The 15,672-nt window shown below is 41.2% G+C and overlaps 1 protein-coding gene across 4 annotated transcripts in view; it reads right to left on the bottom strand.

The window, feature by feature from the left end:
• The window catches only part of CAMK2A (calcium/calmodulin dependent protein kinase II alpha), a 176,239-nt gene that overhangs the window by 81,782 nt on the left and 78,785 nt on the right, over positions 1 to 15,672 (bottom strand). For all 4 annotated transcript variants that reach the window (XM_042449335.1, XM_042449337.1, XM_042449338.1 and 1 more), the window contains exon 3: positions 14,409 to 14,468. In XM_042449335.1, the coding sequence (XP_042305269.1) occupies positions 14,409 to 14,468 (60 nt within the window). The remainder of the gene's footprint in view (positions 1 to 14,408; positions 14,469 to 15,672) is intronic.

The following is a 15,672-nucleotide window of genomic DNA, read 5'->3' as shown; positions in this document are numbered from 1 at the left end:
AAACGCAATGCCAAAGGAGGAGGAGGAGGAGAGAAAAGGGCCTGACATTAATTGGGGTACAGAACACAAGAAGAGAAAAGAGGTACATAGGGAGAAAAGTAAAAACACATAGATTATATCCATACTTCATAACTGTATGATACCACTTTAACTGCCGTGGCTCAACCCTATGAAATTCGGGGGGGGGGGGGGGGATTGCATACTTCAATTCAAGGAAGTACATTAGACAATTCTAAGTATCTTATGAACCTGAAAACCCCAGAATTCTATAGGATGGAATCGAGGCAGTTAAAACAGTATCAAATTACAACTGGCCCTCTGTATTCATGGATTTCACTATACATGGCTTGAAAATACACACACGCACACACACACACACACACACACACACACACACGTTCCAAAAAGCGTATCTTGATTTTGCTGCTTTATATAAGGGACACTATTTTACTATGCCATTGTACTTAATGGGACTTGAAAATCCAGATTTTGGTATCCATGGGAGGTCCTGGAACCAAACCTCAGTGGATACCATGGGACCACTGTACTATAATTGCATAGTGCAGACACATCCACAATCCCTGTTTAATCATTTCCCATATCTGTATATGGGGCTGGCCCTGACTTTACCCTGCATCCCCCTTGGTCCTCCTGAAGTCCACAAACTGTAAGAGTCTATAAAAGGGCAGTATGCGGCATGTACCTCGGTTCTCCTAGTGATTTGTAATTACCTGTGATCAGGGTTTAAAACCACAAGTAGAGCTATGAATGCACTGTAGCCTTTCCTTTCACAGACATTACTAACCAGAGCCAGCAGGTATGGGCCACCTTCTACACATGATTAGGGTCTAAGATTGTCAGGTGAAATACAGGACAGAACTCTTGTACCTTTAATAGTTCCATAGAAGCATCTACACAACCATTTAAAGCACAAGAGAGTTGTTGTTGTTGTTGTTGTGTACTTTCCATTGTTTCCAATTTATGGTGACCCTAACAGTAATCTCTCACAGAGTTTTCTTGGCAAGATTTGTTCCAGGGAGTTGCCTTTCCCTCCCTCTAAGGCTGGGATAGATTGACTTGCCTAAGGCCACCAAGTGGGCTTTCAATGGCTGAGCAGGAATTCAGACCCAGGTCTCCAGAGTCATAGTCCAGCATTCAAACCACTACACCAAGCTGGCCTGTATTTCACCTGGCAGCTATTTTAAGGTGGCACTGTGGTAAGCAATACCCCATTGAGGTATGACCACATAGGAATACATTCTGAACACACCACTGAATTGGTCAGGTTGGGCAACACATTGACCTCCAGATGCTTCAGGACAGCCCTAACCAACAGAAATCAATGGCTCCTCCTGGCTTTGAGCGGTGGCCTCCTCATGAGGAAATCTACACTGCAGAAGTGAAGGAGAAGACTGAACATGCCTTTTTGGTGACCACCATCCCCCTAGTACCTACCCACACACCACTGCACTCACTCCATTAAGAAAGGTCCAAATTACTGTCTTGCTTTCTGCATTTTGTCTCCCTGAAAGTCACAACATAAATGCAAGGTAATAAGGCATTTCTCTCATGGGAATATCAGCACCATCAGTAACCATGGTAAGGTTGGAACAGACATACTGTATTAAAAAGCCACAGTAGACTTCAGCTATTAATAATTTGAGAGAGATCAGCAGGCCAGCCCAAGATGTTTTGTTGCCTGTGGCAGAGCTTCCTCATGCCCTAGGCCATGTACAAAAGCTGACCAGACCAGAAACTGAAATCTCATTTTAGCAAAGGCAATGGGATGGGCTCTTTCACCATACCTGAGGGTGAGAAGCTGGCTAAGGGGAAGTGGCCTGACAGACATTACCCTGTCTTTCCAACACTTGCCTGTGGCACCTTAGCATCTCTAGCTGACTCTAAAAGCTAAAAGGCTATATCCCCCATAAAGCAAATGCAGCACCACTGGAATATTTCAAAGTCATATCTTCTGGGTGCATCTAGATCAGGCATGGCAAATTGTGAGGTACACCAGATGATATTTGACTGCAGTGTGCATCACCAATGGTGAATAATGTTGGGAACTGCAATTTGACAAATATTTGGAGAGGTCCACAGAATCCCTATCTTTAATCAAGATCGAATTAGATTTTTTAGAACAGAGAGTTCCAACCATAAATTCAAAATTTAGCTGTAGGTAAAGGTTGTGGTGGGTGGTGGGAAGAGACTTGATAACTGAATAGACTTCTCAATACTATAGTAGATGTAATGTCCTATTTTAACATCTGGCCAAGAGTATAGTGTTTGCTCTTTTTGTATCCTCACAAAAGCCCTTTAAGGTGGATTAATCCACTATGTGGTTTTTGAAGGAACCCTAGTGGCACAGTGGTTAAATGCCTGTACTGCAGTCATTCGCTCACAAACCACAAGGTTGTGAGTTCAGTCCCAGCCAGGGGCTCAGGGTCGATTCAGCCTGGCACCCTTCTGAGGTCACTAAAATTAGTATCCAGCTTGTTGGGGGCAATTAGCTTACACATTGTAAGCCACTTAGGGGGTGCTTAAGTGCACTGATAAGTGGTATAGAAATGTACTTCCTATCACATGCAAGAAAAAAAATAGGCTGCAGGGGTAAAGCTTGGAAATGTTATTTTGGAGAACTGAAATTTCCAGTGGCAATGCTGGCTGTGGAAGGTGGAGCCTCCCCCAGTAATTTTTATGAGATCTGGGTTGTTTGCCTACTCTTCCCTACCACAGGGACTCAAAACTACAAAATAAACTGTATTTATTCTTGCAGCATCAGTCAAAGAAGCGCTACAGCTCACCTCCATGGAATTCTGAGAATAAATAAGAATAGTGTAAACTTTAAACAGTATAAACTTTGTTTAAATAAACCTGAGCATGAGGTGCTGCTGAGGCCTTATTCCTCATCAGTAGATTTAATTACATGATTAAGGCCTGTTACAGACAGCCAAAATAAAGCTGCTTCGAGTCACAGTGGAGGTATGGTGTTTCAATGATGCATGCGTCCTAAGAGTCCAGAAGTCGCGCCAAAGCCATGCTCCAGAGGCTGGAGCATGCGTTGGCGCGATTTCTGGACTCTTAGGACGCATGCATCATGTGAAAAACATACTCCACTGGGACTCGAAGCAGCTTTATTTGGCTGTTGTAACAGGCCAAGCTTCTCATTTGACTGTATGTAAGCCAATGCACAGCCTTACTCTGAAGGAGGAGCATTCACATAGTGCAGGCAGCTTACATTACACAAGTGGAAAATTTAGTAAATATGGGACAAATTGGATGTTTGCTTATTTTTCTCATATTTTTTAATTTCCCCCTTATTTCTAGCATTTGTCATGTGTTGAGGTGGTGCTGTAAAGTAAGATGGAAGCAAAGCCCCATCTCGATTGTTTATGCGTGAGCAGGGAATCAAACCCTGATCTAAAGTGGTAATCCATACCAACCGCTACACCATGCTGGCTTGCCACTAAACGAAGTGACATACTATACAGTGGGCCCCCGGTATCTGCTGGGATTTGGTTCTATTACACCCACAGCTCAAACATGGATACCAAATCGTGGATGCTCATTAAATCTAGTAGCATAGTAAAACAGGTGTCCCTTAATAAAATGGCAAAATCAAAGATGTGCTTTTTGGGAATTTATATTTTTTCATATTATTTACACTGTGGATTTTTTAAACGCTGATGAAAATCTGTGGATACAAAGGATCGACCGTATAACCAAAAAAGGGCCCTTCCTTTTAGATAAGGCTGGTATTACTGCACTTCCTTCCTTCCATTTCCACTCTTTCTGTTGAGTGAGCGCCTATGCTTCTGCCCCAAGATTAGAGTCCCTGAGAGCACTAACATAACGGTACTAATAGATGACTCTCAGTCCAGGGACATCTCTCAGAGACAGGGCTCTGACCCCTCACTCCTGGCTCAGTAACACATGTGATGCCATGCGATTGCTGGAGCAATCAGCAATCTGTTCTCCTTGTTTCTCTTATTTCCAGCCTGCAGCATTTTGGAAGGTTCAGACCATCAGTAGATAATAACTCTGTTTTGTGCTGCTTTCCTAAGAACTGTACCCTGAGTTCCTAGGCAGCAGTGAGCAGTGGGGGTGTGAGAGGAGGAAGAAAGGCTTCTGGTAAAATAGAAACCAGATTGGTCATGTAAGTTATCCTGGCTACTTTAACACAATCCTCATCTGTCCTCATGAGAGAAGCACTGCCAGTGTGACGCTCCTTTTTGGTGTGATTGAGGAGAGAGAATAGAAACGGAAGCATTGGTGATGGAAAGTACATGACCAGTGAGTAGAAAATCCATGCCCTGTTTTTTTGTGTCTTAGCAGTAGTTTTGAGTCTCCAAAATCAGTTTTTGTGTGTTATCTGCCCTCAAGTTGAGTTTGGACTCATGGTGAACCTGTGGATAGAACACCTCCAAAAACCCCTATCTCCCCTTCTCTACTTAATTCCTGCAAGCCCATGGCCATAGTCCCCCCCATTGATTCATCCATCTGGCTTGAGGTCTTCCTCTCCTTCTTCTCCCCTCTACCGTTCCTAGCATTACTGTCTTTTCCAGTGATCCATGCCTTCTCATTATATGGCCAAAGTACATCAGCCTCAGTTTAATCATCTTGGCTTCTAAGGAGATCTCTGGCTCAATCTGTTCCAAGACCCATCTGTTTGTCTTTTTGGCTGTCCATGTATCCGGAGCACTCTTCCCCAGCACCATATCTCAAATGAGTTGATTTTCCTCCTGTCTGCTTCCTTGACTGTCCAACTCTCACACCCATACATGATGATGGGGAATACAATGGCTTGGACAATTCTATCTTTTGTACTCAATTGCATATCTTTACTCTTCAGGAGCTCCCCTAGTTCTTTCATAGCTACCCTCCCCCTTCTTATTTCTTGACTGCAGTCACCACTTTGATCTATATTTGATCATAGTAAGGGAATTATTTAAGTATTTTGAAAATCAATAGGTAACCACCCCCCACCCCCCATACAGACATAAAGTAGAGCAACAATGCTTAGCTCTCCATGGCATTAAGTTTAAGCTGCTGTTGTAAGGGTAGTTAAAAAGTTGTCTGTCTTAGCAGTGGGGTTGATGACCTTAGGCTAAGCAGGATTGCATTTGTGTGCCTCTTATTAAGTTGAAAAAGAGGGAATTATAATAAATTTCAACTTTACCTCTAGGCACCCCGGTACAAGGGAAAGCAAAGATGATGATGCTTTATAACTTTTCACTGAGAAAAGGGATTCAAGGAAAGAGAAAAGTACCGTAATTACAAACTTTTGGACTGTTCCCCCTAAAATGTGCATCAAACCAGCAGCCTAATAATGCAACTGACAAACTGAGTCTTCACAGTATCTCTGTCCAGTGTCTTCAAGAAGTATAAGCCCCCAGACCTTATCTGTGAGGGAATTACTCAAATGCCAGTAACATGAAGTTAGATATCAGCCATGATAACTAATCCCTTAGGAAAGCCATAATTTTACACTCCAATGTTTATCGTAGACTTGATCTTGTTTTGATTATTCACACAGGAGTGACACATTTGGAGATTAAAAAAAAAACAAGCATAGCTGCCCTATTCTCTTCTTCTCAATCAATCTCTTACCATCTGGTTGCTAAACTACAGCCCACAGCCACATAGTAGCCAATGGTATACATTGCACACTGCAGGGCAACTGACCTTAGATGCTGGAAGCATGATTGTGTTGCTTCTGTGTATTGCTCTTCTGATACCCTTGCATGCAGCACACATGAAAGACAGAGCCAGTGGTTAAGACAGGAAGCAGACAAAGCCAAACAACACCATGTGCTGGTCTAGAAGTACTATAGTGACCTATTCCACCCAATGTTCCATGGATTGCCTGTAGTTCTGTTGTGAGCTGAGAAACTTTAAAAGCAACATTCCTCAGAGCAGAAACAAGTCAATACTCAACAGTTAGAGTTAGAGTTAGAATAACAGAATCATAGAATCCTAGAGTTGAAAGAGGCCCCAGGGGGCATCCAATCCTACCCCCTACCATGCAGGAAGATACAACCAAAGCACTCCCAACAGATGGCCAGAGTAAGAAGTAAGATAGCCAATGTAAGAAGAAGGCCCTCCCTCCAGACCATCTAGGCTCAAAGGGAGAGAAGATCTGCTGGACTTGATCCCTATCACCACTGCCATTCCCTTCTCCTTTTGTGTCACATCTTTTTAGATTGTAAGCCTGAGAGCAGGGAAATGTCTAACAATTTGTAAGCGCTTTGAGAGCCTTTGTGGCTGAAGAGCAGGGTATAAGTACTTGAAATAAATAAATATTAATAAATAATGGCCATTCAGCTTCTATTTAAAAACCTCAAAGAAGAAAACTTCACCACCCTCAGAGGCAGTATGTTCCACTGTTGAACAGCTCTTACTAAATGGAAGATCTTCCTAATGTCTCTTTTTCTGTGGTTTGCATCCAGTGCTCCATGTCCTAGTCTCTGTGCCCTAGTTGTCAGACTGAAAACTGGAGACATCTCCTATACAGTATTTTAATGGTTGTGTAGGAAACAGAATTTCAACATGTCATGTGTGTCACACAACCACAAAACTTGCTGAACTTCCCCCTTCTACACAACCATTAAAGGTACAGGAACACTCTCCAGATCTCATTCTAGCAACCCTGCTTAGAGTATTAAATCAGTAGGGACTTGATAGGTCAACACTCATAGTAGGTCGGCTCTAGTTGGAGCTAGCAACTGGATTTAGATAATAGGTATTGGAATGAAAGACATGTGAGTAAAAACTTGATGAGAGCCTCAAAGTGTACATGCTTTTAGATGTTTTTATGCTTTGATTTTTAAAAAATACATTACACATAAGTGTGTTACTTGCTATATTTTGGTGTACCAATGTGCTGTGAAAGAAACAGGAGTGGAGCTGAGAGAAAACAGGTATCTACCCTAGACAGTAACAATCTGCAAATATAAATATACTGTATGAACCAAAATAGCCTGGCAGAAATTGGAACTCATTGTGAGATGGATCCAAAGTATTATTATTGTTTATGCTTCTTTTTAAAAAAGTTTAAAAAATGGTATCGTAGTGTAGAATATTTTTACAACTTTGTTTTTGATTCATCCTAGCTCCTGTCAGGCATTTTAAAATAATAGGGTGGAGTACAAGTTGAACCAGCTTGATGGCAAAGAAACAACAAACAATGCATTGAATCAAAATGCAAACTACCTTTTTTCCTATAAGAAAGAGCTTTTCCACATGAAAGCCTAGGTTTGATTTAAGTCAAATGGATCTTTGGGAAAAAAAACTTTACAATAAAAATATTTTAAAACGTAACAAATAAAAAGTGTTTTTTTGCCAAAGAGAAGAATGATTGCCTTCGCTCTGTTTTCCCAGTAGCTGATTTTTACTCCATGCATATTGCATCTCTTGCTTGTTTCAAGTGTAGCTCATTGTTATTGTTATTATTATATTTTATTTATCCAGGGAAGCATCCCTGTATTCAGGGCAAAGGGGAGAAAAGGAGGAAGTGTCTCGGTTGCCATAGCAATGGCTTGGTCCAGCACAGTCTGTGGTTCAGCCTGATGTAAAGAAGACCTGACGCTGCTGCGCAGGCATTTGCCCAAGACAGATTGAAGCTGACAGGCTCTTTATGATCTGAAACATTTATAAAGCAGAGGCCATGTGGGCGTGCATGTATGCGTGCTTGTGTGAAGCGAAGGGAGGGGCGAGGTGGAAAGAAGGGCAATGGTGCAGTTGAAATACTGCTATAGACAGGCTGAGCAGGAGCAGAGGACTCCAAAGAGACTCTTTGGCATGAGTTTCCTTGCAGTCATTCCTGGGCCAGCCCTCCCATTAGACAGGGTTGGGCAGCTGCCTTAGGCAGCAGATTTGGGTTGTCAGGAAAAGACAGAAATTTATTATTTGATTTAGTTTTGGATTTTTACTACTAGGGATTTTTCTACCTTATAGCAAACTAGCTTGGCTGAATTTGCATATTACATACTTTGTTGGAGGAAAGCAGTGGTGGTGGTTTTAGGCTCCATTTCTTGCTCAACCTCAGGGAACAAAATCTCTTGGGTTGACCCTGTCTCATTTCTCCATTTCACAACACATTCTACATCCATGTGAATGGAATGAAAATACAAAATGTAATGGTTTATAAAGTAGAAATATAGTGAAAACAAGGATGCAAACCTTGATGCACACTGGATGTAGGGTTTTCAACTCCTTCTCCTCACTCTGCCTCTTCTCTTTTTCAGCAGGGCTTACCAGCTTTCCCAACCTGGCCAGTGCTATCTGAGAATTATGGGAGTTGCAGCCCACTACAGTTCTAGAGCACCAGTTTGGGGAAGGCTACATTATCAAGTGAATCACATATTTCTCTGTGCTGTGAAAACTGATTTCTCCATTTCAAGCTGCTGTTAAAGACACCAGAACAGGCCTGACTGGTCTTTCTCTAACAGATTAGTAGCCCAAACTTCACAGGATGCAATGAAAGATGCATTTGTTCATGGCTTGTCTCTAGACGTATCTTACCAATCAATTGCATTCTCACACAGTGCCAAGAAAAGAAGGCATGCCTTGGCACTTAAAAGAGCTCCTTGGACTCATATTCTTCCTCTTGGGTTGTTCAACCTCCCCTTTGCCTTTGACAATGTAGCTGCCAACATTTCACAGATGCAAACTGGTGCACTATAGGTGTGCCTCATACAAGGAAATGATACATGTGGTAATCTTAAAGGGATGTACGTGTATAGGACTATTAAATCCAGAGTCTAAAATTATCTAGCTGAGCCACTGAGGTCTTCTAGAGTGTAAAAGGGAGTGGACAAAGTGTAGCCCCTGAATCAGACTTTTGTGGCCCTGAAGCTTAATTGGGTTTCCTTCTTTCCACATCATCTCCTCCATGACTCAAGACATACATCCCCATGCTCCTCCCCTCACATTCACCTTCCTAGTCTAACAGGTTTATTTTTAAATATATATATATACATTTATAGTCATAGTTGCATAGATCTGAAGGGCTATACCACTTTAGCACTATATTTGTAGAAAGGGTGAGGGAGGAAGAAAAGTGCAGCACAGAGATAGTATTCAGTTCTGGAGGGCAGGAATTCATCAAGAGCTAGAGATAATAGCTGAACTAGAGAGAACAAGGCAAAGACCTAACCATGCGAAGAGAAAAAAATTACATAGACAGCTAGTGGGGATGGCCCATGGTCTTAGATGTCTCTATACTAAGGCACAGAACATGGGAAATAAGTAAGATGAACTTGAACTCCTAGCATAGCAAATCAAATACAATATAGCAGGCGTGACTGAAACCTGATAGGATGTTTCTCCTGACTGGAATGTAGTAACATAGGGGTATAATCTTTTTAAGATAATAGACCAAACAAAAAAGGGGGAGTAGCAGCATTATATGTCAAGGATGTTTACATTTGTAAAGAGATCCAGGACTTAAATCCTGGAGCATCTGGATAGAAATTAAAAAGGAGGGAAACAACATGGATGTTATTGTGGGAGCCTACTACAGACCCCAAGGAAACTGAGGAACTCAATGATGCCTTTCTTGAACAGATGACCACACACTCAGAAAGGAGAGATGTAGTAGTGATGGTAATTTCACTATCTGATATTTGCTGGAAGTCAAACTCAGCCAAAAATTTAAGGTTCAGCAAATTGGCAGACAATTTCATTGTCCAAAAGGTGGAAGAGGCAATAGGAGATCCACTATTTCAGATCTGATCCTAACCAGCAGGGCTGACCTGGTTAATTGGGTGCAAGTAGAGGGATCTTAGGTCAGAGTGATCATGTTCTGCTGGAGTTTGTAATACAATGAAAAGGAGAAGTCAAGCATAATCAGACATGCATTCTAGACTTTAGGAAAGCTCATTTCAATATTGGGTGTGATCCCATGGTAAGGTATAGTAAAAGAGAAGGGAGTTCAGGACGGATGGGGGTTTCTCAAAAGGGAGATACTGAAGGCACAATTTCAAACAGTTCCAAAGAGGAGGAAAATGGTGTCTCAAGGAACCAGGATGGATAACTAAAGAACTTTCAACCGAGCCAAGTTTTAAATGGGACATGTATAAGAAATTGAAAAAGGGGGAAATCACCCAAGAGGAATTCAAACAAATAGCTAGCACATATAGGGGGGAAGTCAGAAAAGCTAAAGTGCAGAATGAGCTGAAGCTTGCTACAGAGGTTGAGAACAATAAAAAGGGCTTTTTTTTGTTCTGGTAAAATACTAACAGGGGACAGAGAAAAGACAGAACTACAGTACTCAACACCTTCTTTGCCTCAATCTTCTCACAAAAGGAAAAGGGTGTTCATCCTGAGGAAAATGGTGCAGAGGATGCAGTAGAGTAAATGCAGCACATAATATGTAAAGAGGTAGTATAGGAAGATCTCATTAATCTAAATTAATTCAAGTCTCCAGGCCTTGACAACATATATCCAAGGATATTAAAAGAACAGTCAAATGTAATCTCAGAGCCATTGTTAATAATCTTTGATAATTCCTGGGGAACAGAAGTCCTAGCAGACTGGAGGAAGGCAAATCTTGTCCCCATCTCCAAAAATGTGGGGAAAGAGGACCCAAACAATTACCACCCAGTTAGCCTGACATCAGTGCCAGGAAAGATTCTAGAGCAGATAATTAAACAGAGAACTTTATCGCACAGGCCCTGGAACAGGCCTGTTGCATTCTAAAAGGGGACATGATGGGGATGGGAGGCAGCATAGAACACATCTTATCGCACAGGGAGAACGCTGCTGCCACTGCTGAATGTTCCCATCACATTCTGGATGTGTTCCCCAGGGGGCAATTTTCAGGAATGCTTCTCAAGCGTTCCTGAAAATCGCCCCCTCTGGGACGCATCCGGAATGCAATGGGAACATCCGACGGTGGTGCTAACATTCTCCCTGTGCAGTAAGATGTGTTATATGATGCCTCCCATCCCCATCACGTCCCCTTTTAGAACGCAACAGGCCTGTTCCAGGGCCTGTACAATAAAGTTCAGAGTGTCTGTAAGCATTTAGAAAGAAATGTCATAATCACAAAAAGTCAGCATGGGTTTCTCAAAAACAGGTCATGCCAGACTAATCTTATCCCCCCTCCCCCTTTTCTTCTTCTTTTTCTTTTTTATATAAAATAACCAGCTTGGGAATGCTGTGGATATTGCATATCTTGATTTCAGTAAGGCCTTTGACCCTTCATGATATTCTTGCCAACACGCTAATAAAAGTTAGGTTAGAAAATGCTACTGTTGGGTAGATTTGTAATTGGTTGACTGGCTGACCCCAAAGGGTGCTCACCAGTGGTTCCCCTTCATCCTGGAGAGAAGTGACCAGTCAGGGTGGAGTACCACAAGGTTCTGCCCTGAGCCCAGTGCCATTCAGTGATCAATGACTAGGATGGAGGAATAGAGGGCATACTTATCAAATTTGCAGATGACTCCAAATTAGGAAGGATAGCTAATATTCCAGAGGACAGTATCAAAATTCAAAATGACCTTAATTGATTAGAAAGCTGGGCCAAACTAACAAAATGATTTTCAAAAGGGAGAAATGTAAGGTACTACACTTAGGGAGAAAAAAATGAAATGCACAGATATAGGATGGGTGACACCTGGCTGAATGAAACTATGTGTGAAAGGGATCTGGGAGTCCTAGTAGGCTACAAATTGAACATGAGTCAACAGTGTGATGTAGCAGCTGAAAAGGCCAATGCGATTCTAGGCTGCACCAATAGAAATATAGTGTCTAGACCAGGGGTAGGCAACCCTTCTGAGCCGGGGGCCGGGTTGCTGTCCCTCAGACAACTGGGGGGCCGAAGCCAAAAAATAAATAATTAAATAATTTTTAAAAATTTAAATAAATAAATAAACTGGGACAAATGTAGGACAAAATTTTCAAAGGGAGGGCACTTTTAAAATAAAAAATGGAGGACATGCGAAAAAATTTGTTGATTTTTAAAAAAATGTTAAGATAAATGCATGTTTCTGAGGCTTCTATAGACAATTGCCCCACCATGCCCCTCGTGTGAGACGCCAAAGGCCCCGGCGGCAATCGGTGGCAGGACCGGGTGGGTCGCAGGTTGCCTACCCCTGGTCTAGACTGAAGGAAGAAATGGTACCACTCTATTCTGCCTTTGTCAGGCTTCACCTGGAATAATTTGTGCAATTCTGGGCACCACACTTGAAAAAGGATGTTGACAAGTTGGAACATGTCTAGAGGAGGTGACAAAAATGATGAAAGATCTGGAAGCCATGTTTTATGAGGAGTGGCTTAGGGAGCTGGTTATGTTTAGCCTAGGGAAGAGAGGGTGAAGGGGTGACATGATAGCCATGTTTAAATATTTCAATGGATGTCATATTGAGGATAGAGCAAGCTTGTTTTCTGCTGCTCCAGAGATTAGGACATGGGCAATGGATTCAAATGACGTGAAAAGAGATCCCACCTCAACATTAGGAGAAACTTCCTGACAATAAGAGCTGTTTGACAGTGGAATACATTGCCTTGAAATATGGCAGAGTCTCCTTCTTTGGAAATTTTTAAACAGAGGTTGAATGGCCATCTATTGGGAGTACTTTGATTGTGTATTTTTGAACGGCAAGGGTTGGATTGGATGGCCTTTGTGGTCTCTTCCAACTCTATGACTCTAAGTAGGAGTGCATAGGATAATCATGTGCTATTTACAAATTCAGCAGCAATAGCAAAATGTAGAAGACAGGGCTCACTACTTGCTTTAGATGATAGCTCATAATTGCCTGTTAAGAATTTTTTGAAGAACAGACTTTTTTAAAAAATGGATCCATGTGAATAAATAACATAATAATGAAGTTGATTGAATAAATCAGTGAATCAACACTGCAAAATAAGAAATCCTGTCTCTTTACCCAACCCCTAAAAGCCTTGTTATGCCAGCATCCACCTTGTATGTGGATTTTGCTCTCTGTGTTATTGCCCTTCTACAGCACTGATGCTTGCTGCTAACCATGTTTAGCCTTTTGTTCATCATACAAAAGCTCAGCAAGTTTTCTACATCTGATCCTGTCAGGAAAGAAAAGCTTAGTCTGACTATCCCATTTTACCACACTAGATGAAACTCCCATTAGGTAAGTAGCTACTGTCAAGCCAAGAACATCTCAACCACTGTGAGATGAGGAACATGACAGAGTAAATCAGGATCACACTCACTGCTTTAGCATTTGAGGGCTTTTAAACCCACCTTTCTTCTGTCCAACATCTTTCACATGCCATGCATACCATATGGCATCCTAACAATCAGCCTTCCTAGCCCTGGTAGCTTTTCAGATGCTTTAGATTACAATACCTATCACCACCAACCAGCTGACCACTGAGTTCATGGGGGCATAATCCATTTAGAGGAGACTAGGTTGGGAAGGACCTGCCTTCAACATTACATTGTAAATGGTTTCTGAGAGGGGCAGGTTTCTCATAAACAATGGGAATCTAAATTCAGTTCTTCAAAGGAAGCAGCCATAGTTAAGGACTTATTTATTTGTCCTTGTTTATTTAGTTGACAAAAAAGACCATTTTTGGCTTAATATGCCATGTTGAAAGTTTAGTTTTCATTAAGCTCCCAAATAGCAGGAATTTGTGACTATTAATAGCTACACTCCTAAACTACATACTAGCTAGCTATATACATACATTATATCTATCTATCTATCTATCTATCTATCTATCTATCTATCTATCTATCTATCTATCTGGATATAGATCATTTGGCAACCTGTAATTTGCAGTTTAAGGCATCTAGAATTTTCTGCCAGAGACCTCATCTGGTCACTTACTAAACTACAAATCTCAGGACAGTTAAAGTGGAATCATGGTGCCATAACTGTGTAGCATGAAAAGGCACATGGTGTGCATCCTATGCTGTATTTAATTCTAGTCTTGGTGCTGGATGGCTGTCAGTAGCAGCACAGTAAACCCACATCTTTGAAAAGCATTGAAAAGTATTTTGTATGACACTTACATGTTTCAGTAAAAGCATTCCAGTGGATAGTGGAATAATGGAAGGCTGCCAACCTCTGTGTTTTCCATGAAATTCACATACTGTCTGGAAGGCAAGGGTCAGCTGGTGTATAACAGACCATTGCCTTCCTGGCAGTACATGAAATATTTTCACAATAAACATTGAAGTTGTCAAATTTTGTTATTCCAACTATTCATTTTCAATCACTCACTCAATCAACCAGCCAACCAATGTTTTGGGTAAAAATAGCAATGTTAGCTGATCTGGTTTGTCTTTGAATTGTACCATATGATAGTACTGATTTTCCATTCCTAAATACTTGTGCCTGGTTCCTAGTAGTTAGACACAGTTGAAGGAAAGAAAGATTGGAAGAGATTGCAAATTACATAATAATCACAAGGGTTTTTCTTACCTATATTAGGATGTTTCAGGAGACGGCAGATCCGAGCCTCTCGTTCCAGCTTCTGATGATCTGTTGGGCAAGATGTACACAAATTAATGTGTGAAAAAGGGCAGCAGGCATGTGCTCCTCAGATGAAGAGTTGCCATTTCTGCAGTTTTCCCCTAGGGATTGATAATCTACAAATCCAGGTAGCAATAGCTGTAGTACTAGTGATACTGGAAGACTCAAACTTCTGGGGCAACAGTGTCTAAATCTTTTACTAAGGGACATGTCCCAATGGAAATCCACTCTACCTAATTCCACTTAACATCCATGTTTTGTTATATTTTTGTTCATTGCTCATTTTGCGCTTAGTTAATGCTGTCTTTAACTATATTATTTATGTCACCATTTTCATGTTTATTAATTGTTTTTCACCTCACTTTAGTTTTTCTTACTATTACTGTAAAATTCCTGTACATGTTACATACAACATAGTTTTATTAGGCCAACCAAAATGCACAATTCAAAGATGTTTCCTTGGAATCCAGCATAGAGACATGCTGGATTCCAAGGAAACATCTTTTTTGAATTGCAAATGGACATTCAATTTCCTTGAGTTTGAAAATCTACCAGAGACCACATGGCCAAAAGGGGAGTTGCCAGCCTGCAGACAGCCCTCCCTACCACCTGAACTAAGATTAGAATCAGAAAATGCAGGCCTATGACTAACATCTTCAATTTCTTTCTCCTGTTTGCCTGATGAAGAAGCCAGTGTGACTTCTAAAGTTTGCAACATGTACTTGTGCATTTTGGTTGAGCCAATAAAAGTATCATTGTTTGGATGTTATTGCATTTGCTATATGGCCAACACAACTACCCCAGTTGTTGTTTTTTATACAAAGTATTTGTTAAAAGTCATTGTATGGGTGTGTGTTAAAGTGTGTTCCTACTTTAACTATCTGTACTACAGTTCTTTGCCCCTTGGGCATTTTGTTTTCATTTTGGTTTTTGATTGCTGCCCCTTTGTGTTATTTCAGTTTGCCAGTGTATGAAATGAAATGAAATTCTTTATTACGGTCAAACACCAGCATCTTTCCTTGTTTGCTTTCTGATGTAGTGCCCTTCCACACCAAACAATTATAGTGCTATGATTTAACTGCCATGGTTGCATCCTCTTGAATCCTGGAGTTTGTAGCTTGCTGAGAGGTGCCAGACAATCTCTCTGATTAAGAATTCTAAATGCCCCTCCCAGGATTAAATAGGAAGTTGTCATGGCAATTAAAGTAGTATC

Source organism: Sceloporus undulatus, chromosome 2 (assembly GCF_019175285.1).
Source record: "Sceloporus undulatus isolate JIND9_A2432 ecotype Alabama chromosome 2, SceUnd_v1.1, whole genome shotgun sequence".
Taxonomy (NCBI): domain Eukaryota; kingdom Metazoa; phylum Chordata; class Lepidosauria; order Squamata; family Phrynosomatidae; genus Sceloporus; species Sceloporus undulatus.
The sequence above is the reverse complement of the archived record's forward strand: the minus strand, read 5'-3'. Positions and strand labels throughout refer to the sequence as shown.